The sequence below is a fragment of the Lipotes vexillifer genome, unplaced genomic scaffold, assembly GCF_000442215.2.
Source record: "Lipotes vexillifer unplaced genomic scaffold, Lipotes_vexillifer_v1.1 scaffold666, whole genome shotgun sequence".
Taxonomy (NCBI): Eukaryota; Metazoa; Chordata; class Mammalia; order Artiodactyla; family Lipotidae; genus Lipotes; species Lipotes vexillifer.
The window spans coordinates 2,718,469-2,726,971 of record NW_006787408.1 but is presented as its reverse complement, the minus strand read 5'-3'; the positions used below and the strand labels follow the sequence as shown (position 1 = coordinate 2,726,971).

At 59.1% G+C, this 8,503-nt stretch overlaps 1 protein-coding gene across 1 annotated transcript in view; it reads right to left on the bottom strand.

Moving 5' to 3' along the window:
• EPAS1 (endothelial PAS domain protein 1) overlaps positions 1-8,503 on the bottom strand; it is an 88,721-nt gene that overhangs the window by 472 nt on the left and 79,746 nt on the right. The window contains exons 8-15 of the mRNA XM_007459966.1: positions 8,085-8,232; positions 7,230-7,444; positions 5,916-6,118; positions 5,255-5,365; positions 3,373-3,854; positions 2,295-2,415; positions 2,028-2,145; positions 1,597-1,770 (exon numbers count right to left, since the gene is read on the bottom strand). Of these exons, the coding sequence (XP_007460028.1) occupies positions 1,597-1,770; positions 2,028-2,145; positions 2,295-2,415; positions 3,373-3,854; positions 5,255-5,365; positions 5,916-6,118; positions 7,230-7,444; positions 8,085-8,232 (1,572 nt within the window). The remainder of the gene's footprint in view (positions 1-1,596; positions 1,771-2,027; positions 2,146-2,294; positions 2,416-3,372; positions 3,855-5,254; positions 5,366-5,915; positions 6,119-7,229; positions 7,445-8,084; positions 8,233-8,503) is intronic.

The window sequence follows — 8,503 nt, the reverse complement described above, 5'->3', positions numbered from 1 at the left end:
TTTCCCTAGTGACCCAGCCCATGCAGAGAGCAGGGACCCAGCAGAAAGCATGTCGTCTCCATCCCATCAGGTGAGAGGGGCTGAGACCCCGGCGGGGGAGAGTGTGCAGTGCAGACAGAGCAGGGAATGTCCAGGGGACAGGGAGGTTGGATGGAAGGAGCGGCCACGAAGGCCTCCTGGCCTGGGCGGTGGAGGCGCGAGCCAGCGCCTGGGCAAGGCTCGGGGTTGCCAACTGACCCGTGCCCACTGTGCACTGGCAGCCGGAAGAAAGGCCGAACGGAGAGAGGGAGCTCTGAACCAGCTGGTGCCTGCACGCACTTGCACACACACATTTACACGCACGTACACACATGCATATACACGTGTGCGCACACACACACACACACACACACACACAGGTCCTTCAAGGGCCGGACTTCCAGTTTCAGGATCCCCACCCTTGGCAGCCCCTCTTTCTCTCATGCTGCGAAGGGGAGACTCCCAGCACCCAAAACCCCACTTCCCGGGAAGAGCAGGCCCAGGTTCCTGGAGGCGGCCCCGGAAGCCCTTCATCGGCCCCAGTAACGCGAGGTGCCCGCTCTCCCTTCCCCTGGCTTAGCTGCAGCACCTCATCCCTGGCCCCCCTCCCAGCCCCCCATGCTGCCCCCCCCCACTCAATCTTGCTCCCTCGTGGACGGGTCTCACGCCTCCCTGCAGCACCACAGTAGCAACGGATACTTGCTCACCAGCCCTTTCTAATCCCCCCTTCTTTTTACTCACCCTAAGAAACGACCTGAGTTTAAAAAAGAATATTATTTATTTTTCCCCTGAAAAGGATGAGTTTCCACTCAAGGAAACTCCTGGGTGCACAGCAGGGATGATAATGCTGGCTCCCACTTAATGCAAACATATCCACGAACTCTGCACTTTGCACGCAAGCCCCTTAGTTAAATGTGTGGCCTGCTCCGTCCTCCAGCTGGTAACGAGCAGAATTTTTAGCGCAGGCCTGTCTTGTGACTCTAAAGCTCTGAAGCACGGAGCAGCAGTTTGCCCCCAAACCATATTGCTGAGGAAATTTCTCTTTTTTAGGGCAGGGGTCCAGCATGTTTCACCCAAACTACAAGTTATGTTCATGTTTAAATACCAACCTTTCCATGACAACATCTACATTTCACAAGATGGTAACAGACTAAGGTGGCCAGTCCTCCCAGAAAGCAAGGTCCAGGAGGGTGACTCTTCCCCGAGCAGACTGGCCCCCCTCCCAGCAGCACGTCCTCAGCCCAGCTCCTGCCTGAGCTCAGAGTGATGCCCGCGGTAGGCGGTACTGTGAAGAACTGAGCAAAAGGCAGGCATAGGCTCGGGGGCTCTTAAGGCGGAAGAGCCCCGGGTGTCACCTGGTTAGTGTTAGTGGAGGGTTCCTTCTCGAGCCCTGTGGACACGTGGCCTTCCAGCCCCTGCTGCAGTACTTAGGGCTCGCCCTTCTCAAGGCAGCTGCCTTTCACGAGCAGGTTCATCCTGGTGCTGAGCTGAGACCCACTGCCTTGTCCGTCCCCTGGCCCACGCCCTCCCAAACCCAGCAGGCCCTGGAACAGTGCCCGCATTCCTGAGCGCACCCACCTGACACCTTGTGAGCCGCTGGTAGGCTGTAGTCCTGGTACTGGGGGGTGTAACAATGCGGGAGGAACCCACTCTTGGCGGGCTCCCCGGGCCTCACGGCAGATGGCAGCTGTGGCGGTGTTAAGTGTCTCAGGGGCTGGCTCGCGCCCCTCACGGGATTTCGGATGAACTCATCTGGAAGAGGCCAGTGTCAGACAGTGAGGGGAGAGACCGTGACCCCCCAGTGTCCCTGTTCCTTCACGCAAGGAGCCCAGAGATTTCTGACGGCGGCCCCCGGGCCAGAGGGGGAAGGGGGGGTGGAGACACCCTCCTGTCCTAGCAAGGCTCGGAGGGGCAGGCGGGGAGGGAGTGGGGAGCCAGGGTGGGCCCCGAGCCCCTCCACCGGCAAACGCCTTCCCCCAGTGCCCCAGGAGGCCCAGGCCTGTGCTCACCACTGGGGACGTTTGCGCTCGGCAGCTTGTCCGGCATCAGGGGGCAGTTCCCACTGCCCCTGAGACTCTTCATCCTTTTCCACATCAAATGTGAAGGGCTGCTGCCTGGTGGATCCCCCTGGGTGTGGAAGTGCAGAGGCTGAGGGGAGAGGCCAGGGACCCGGGTCCTCAAACTGCGTCAGGGTGAGGGGGGCAGCGCTCCGCGCCAGCCTGGCTCTCCGTGCTCAGCCCCCGCCCCCAGCCGGCCTCCCCAGGGGCGGCGCTCACCCCACTCATGTCTTGGAAGGCTTGCTCCTCGTATTCCAGCTGCCGCTTCAGCTTGTTGGAGAGGGCGACCATGGCCGGGCTCATCCCGTCTGGGCCCTGAGGCCCGAAGCCCTTTGCAGACCTGCCAAGCCCAAGAGACGGGCGTGAGGGAGTCTGGAGCCCCACACACCCAGGGCCCTGCCAGAACGAACACTCATGGCCGTGGTGGCTCCAAGACCCCAAGGGCAGAGTCCTGGAGGAGGGGCGGTGGGCCTGAGGCCCCGGCTCTCCTTCCTTCCACAGTGCCCTCTACCTGGTGAGATGCTGAGGGTTCAGGGCACCTGCACCTCCCTCCACACGTGCCCGCCCGTACCCGGGCAGCCTCCAGTCCTGGCTTGCGGCCGCCCAGCTCCGTGACGGCAGTCTTTGGGAAGGCTGCTGCGGCGGCCCTGTCGCCCCTGCCCTGCCTGGACTGCCCCCCCACCAAGAACCAGCGAGGGGGCTCTGTAGAAGGCAAGGGCCCTGAGGAAGCCTAATCAATGAGCCCCGGGAGCTTGAGGTGAGCTCCCAGTGGGTGGAAGGGACGTGTGGGTGGAGATGGGGAGGAGCTGGGGGAAGGCAGGGTGGGGTGGGGGGGTGGGGGTGCTGGACCCCGGCAGCCAAAGGCAGGGGGAAGGCACGGGCATCTTTTCGCTTTCCTGGCTTCCACGGCCGAGCCAAGGAACCATCCCTCCGTGTTGTGCGTGTGGGTATTGTGCGGCTCAACCCACGAGCTCTGCATAAAACAAGGCGCTCTGAGGGGTGGTCCGGAGAGCCACTGGTGCTCAGGGCCCTGGACAAGCTCCTTCTCTCCCTGGCCACAGGCCCCTCCTGGTGTCCTCCAGCCCAGATAAAACGTGTCCCACTCGAGGCCGCACATACCTAGGGGCGAGTCCCCTAAAGCCCAAGCTCTCAAAGTTCTGAGAAGGGCTGAGTGGAGTATCAGACCCCTGTGGAGTGGGAATTGGTGATGGGGCGGGGGGCCTTTCGGGGCGCCTGTCTGTCCCCTCCCTGTACAGCACAGCCTTTGCCGAAGCAGCCGAGGGTCTCTGCCACTTACCTCTTCTTGAACACGGAGAGATGGGGTGCAGTGCCGGGGGGCCCCAAGGGCGAGGCCCCCAAGGGCTCCACGTGATCTTCGCCGGGCCACTTCGTGGGCCCCACGTGTAAGGGCGGATCAGGGGGCCACTGTGTGTTGGACCTGCCCCCCATGGAGGAGAGAGGGGTGCAGGACTGGCCACAGCACTGTGGCAGGGACACCTTGCTCCCACCGTCGAAGAAGATGAAGGACACAGGCCGCTGCTCGGGCTCTATCTTCTTGCTTTCCAGCTGATACTTGTCCAGGAGGAAGGGGCTGTGAGAGGCCATCGGGGCCAGTGGCTGGAAGATGTTCGACATGGTACTGAAGGAGTGCTGGGGGGTGGACTGGGGTGTCTCTGGCAAGAGGCTCTCCTCGGGGCAGATGGGACTGAGCTGGAAGTCCTCCCCGTCCATGGGGATGTAGGGCGCCAGGGTCTCCAGGTCCAGCTCATTGAAGTCCATCTGAGGAGACACAGACCACAGGCAAAGCAGCTCAGCAGCTGGCGCTGCCTCAGGGATACTGTTCCATCTTAGCCCCTCGTCCTCCCCACCCCACCCCTGCCCGAGGCCTTCCTCCCGCACGGCCTGACAGTGCTAAGGCCTTCAGGGCCCAGGAGAAGAATACTCAGATGTGTCCGTTGAGTGCGCAAGGTCTCCCGGCAGGCGCCGGCAGCTTCCCGTGCATTTTCTCCCTTGGTCAGCCTGTGCCACCAATCCGCAGTCATCTGAGTCTCCACTCAGGCATCCTTCCACACACCCCCTGGTGCCACCACCCCCATCCAGCCCAAAATGCTCTCCTGTCTCCCAGTCCGAGCCCAGCCTTCACTCCCACACGCTGGGCAGGCACCACCTCTTCCACGAAGCCATCCCTGCCCACTCCGGTGAGCACGATGGCTCCCAGGGGGCCAAGGGCAGCTTTGTCTTCCATCACCTCACATGCCCAGGGTGTATCGGTGGACTGCTCATAGGGTAACCGTGGCCCAGTGCTACCTGTGGGACCTTCATTCTGATCAACAAGGACTCAGACATGGACCCGCAGGTTCCCACTACCATGATGGACACCGTAGGGAATTCTCACAAGCAGACGCAGAAAAATAAGTGTTTCAGCCCTCACTGGGAGGAGGCAGCCGATTACAACCACCTGAAATGGCTAAAGAGCAGAAGCAGACAGTGATAACCAAATACTAAGTAATAAATCTTATAGGAGTTCAGAGAAGAAAGTGCAGGGGAGAAATAGGGAAAGTTTTGCAGAACAAAGATACAAACTGAGGAGGCAAGGCAGAACTCTGGATGAATAAATGGGGATGAATGATTTTCCTTCGGGTTTTGTGACCCACATACCCATCTACCCACACCCTAGCCTGTTTACACAGGTTTTACAAGACGTTGGGCCTTTACGTGTAAACAAAAATTTGTCAGTCAGATGTCATTTTAAAATGCATTTAAAATAAGTTATTTCAAAGACTCCTAAAACGGAAATGTTTGTAAAGGGAATAATTGTTCCCTATGCTTACAAAAGTCGTATACATCTGGGTATGCTTTTTAAAGAAAGGTTCAGTTGTAGTTTTCGTTTTCATGTGCATTAAGAAATATCCAAGTTAGCAGGACATAAATATATCGAGAGTTAAGAGCAGAAGAGCTGGATGTGACACGGGTAAAGCAGAGGGCAGAAGGGAGAGAAGCAGACGACCACAGGCTCCGTTTCCCTGCACCCTCACCCAGTTACGGGACTGTGGCCTGGGCCAAGCATTCCCACTAGTCTTTGCAACAAAGGGCTGAGGCTGCAAGAAGAGACTTCGGCCTTCACCACCAGCAGCTGGTAGGCCTGGCCCGCCACTCCAGTCTTCCCCACGGCCACCTACCTGGGTGCTGCACTGGTCTTTCGCCTCTGTATCCATGGCAAAGAGCTTTTCGATTGCTTCAATCTTCAGATCGTCATCCAGAGATGTGTAATAGTCTCCGGGGCTGCTGGGCTGGGGGCAGGAAGGAAGGTGACCAAGTCAAGGCTACGGTACTGGCTTCCCCAGAAGGCCAAGGTAGGAGGAGAAATACGTTTCTGGACCCACAGATTCAACTCTATTCCACGGAATAGGAATTTGTAAAGAAGCCACGCCCTAGGAGCTGTGTGAGCCTCTCTGAGCTCAGTCTCCTCGTCATAAAATGAGGCTGTCTTGAACAGCAAACAAACAGGATAGAGGCATGGCTGGCCGGGCTCTGCAAACTGTGTGGCTCTGTGCCCCCCGCAGGATGGTTACTGCCCCGCATGGGGACTGAGCTCGGGGCTCACAGCTGTGTGCCACCCGGCCCCTGTCGTCAAGGACCTGATCACATAGATGGGGGTGGATGGGTACTGAGAGCAAGCGTACAGCTCTGATGCGTGGCAAGTAAGTATCACAGCCCCCCTAGGGGGCTCTTGAGTAGGAGGAGGGCAGGACTCGGGTCCGGCCTGTCCACTCAGCCATCCGGCAGCAGCCAGAGGAGGAGCCCACCCTCTCCATGGCCTCAGCCCCAGGGGGCGCTCACCGTGGAGCAGCTACTGCTGCTTCTGCTGCTGCTGGCAGCACTGGGGGTGGTGCTCCCCGGGGCGGCTGCCTGGGGCACGGTGAAGGCGGGCAGGCTCCCGGCCTCAGTGTGGGCGCCGTGGCTCCTGGGCTCTCCGGCCCACTGCGGGCCTGGCGGCAGGATGGTCTTGCCATAGGCTGAGGACTCCTCAAAGTTCTGGCTCCCTGTGGAGACAAGGGCCGGGCTTGGTTCGCCCCCGCAACTGCTGGGCTCACCCCAGGGCAGAGGAAGCACGAAGGATGCACAAGTGATCCTAAAAGGGCCTGCAGCGTGCCTGGGGCTCGGCCCCCCCGTGTGCTGAGGCTTCGCTGGGACAAAGGGGCCTTCAACTGGGGCTGGGGTTCAATGTACAGACTCCCTTTAATGCGAACACCCTCCTGGAGCCTTTAGTTTTCAGAGACTAAATGTATTAGGAGCCGCTCTTCCCTGAAGGGCAAAATCCAGAACGTAGAGAAGGTGGTTATGAAAACTGGGCAATTTGCCTCATTACTGCCACGAAACTGGGAAGCTGTGTGGCTCCTTGTCCCAGGGCTGCTCTCTGTGATTCGCTGAGATCACCGTTCCCCGGTGGCCTCTCACAACACACCTAACGGGGCTGAGCCAGTCCAGAGCAAGCACAGGGAGGTGTAGCTGTTCCTTGAGCGGCCACAGCAAGGCTGGGGGGTGACCGTGGGTTGCAACGTGGGGAAGAAGGGGCTTCCCGCGTTCAGAGCACAGTTCCAAGAGCTGACAACTCCGCTGGGGCCACCCGGACTCACATCCCCATGGGACAGGCAAACGTTTAAAGAAGTGCATTCGAGGGCTTACTCCTGGGCCTGAATCTTTTCTCCATCCACGTTTCTGGAAGAATTTCTCCCAACATTACTTCAACCTAGCAGGCCTCTGCCTAAACAAGCAATCTGTCCTTCAAGGTGCAGATGGGAGATCTGCCCACCCTGTGGAAAGATGCCCGTGGCCTCGGAGCAGATCCTTCGCTACCCCACTCTCTTGTCTCACGCTCCCCTCTCCCCACGGTGGAGAATCGACCAGAACCCGCCACCCCCACCCCCGACCACCACCACCCGCCCCCGCTCAGCGCTTTACGAGGTCAGAAATAGGACGGGTCTTATGCTGCGGTGAGTGCACGTGCCCAGCATAGGGTCTGGCCACCAACGGATGATCAGCAAGACTTAGGCAAGGCATATGGCAGCTCTGCTTAAGGAAGAGCTGTGGCCGGAGGCCTCCCCCCACCCCAAGAGGGTTCGACAGGCCCTGGCCCAGCTTAGAAGCACCCACCGAAATCCAGAGCAATGATGGCATCTCCCGCGGTGGGTGCGAGCTGGGCCAGCTCCTCGGGCTCTTCCTTCAGCTTGGTGAACAGCAAGTTGCTCTTCTCAGACACAGCCACCTTGCCACTGTTGTCAAAGATGCTGTTCATGGTCATCAGGTGCGGCTTGAACGGGGACTCCGTCTGGTCCATGGAGAACACCACGTCGTTCTTCTCAATCTCACTGGTGGGACAAGAGCGAACTTCAGACCGTCCACATTTTCCAGCAAAACCCTTTTACTCTCCAGACACATGGAAGTCCTGATAGCTAAGCCTCTCAGACAAAAACACGGGTATGGACAGTGTGTTGGCACTCCGTAAAGAACCGTGCACTGGAAGTTTGGAGTCGTGGAGCTAGCGACGTGTAGAGCACCCGCTGAGTATGTATCTGTCTTGGATGCTGCGTTAATATCGCACGTGGGCTGCGTGGTATGCATGAGATTTGAAGGCTTTTGCTTTTGTTGCACCCCAGCAATGACTTTCTCTAGCTTTCTTCCCAGGCGCTACCGAGCAAAGGTGTTACATCTTCTCCCAAAAAGTAACCGTGGTTCTCTTCCCTTGGCTCCCATTCAGAAAGCACTTAAGTGACGACTGTGTTCTAGCTGCCTCCCCACGTGGGTGAGAGGCATGACAGATGACAAAGGGGGAAGGGGCAGAAAAAGCCTGTAAAGGGGAAATCCCAGTGTTCCACTGTTCCCAGGACGCCCACTACAAAAGAGCTTGCCGATGTGGTGCCGGGTTCTGAAAGGCTCGGCATTCTGTGCCCTCAGTCTCAGGAGCACCCTGCCCCCCAGCCTGTGCCCACCCAGCCCTCACACGCTCACCTCAGGACGTAGTTCACACACATGATGCACTGGGGCTGCAGGTTGCGAGGGTTGTAGATGACCGTCCCCTGCGTCTCCAGCCACACGTAGCCCCCGTGCTTCGCAAGCATCCGGTACTGGCCACTCACCACCTGACCCTTGGTGCACACTAGGGGAGGAGAAATGGGGCCTGAGGTCAGGAGGTGGGGGAGGGCAGCGTGCAGGGGGAGGATGGGGAGAGTGAGCTGGAGGGGAGCTGAGAGCATCTCGCCCAACTCTTCACGTTAAACACGAGGAAAGTGACCAGAGAGGTTAACTGACTTCCCTAGGCTGGCTGTGCGGGAGGGGCCAGCGCCAAGCCCTTGACAAGTTGGCTCACCCCTGGCTCAGCTGGGAGCAGAAACCAAGAGCAGCACCTGCCCTTCCTTCCCCGCCCCCCC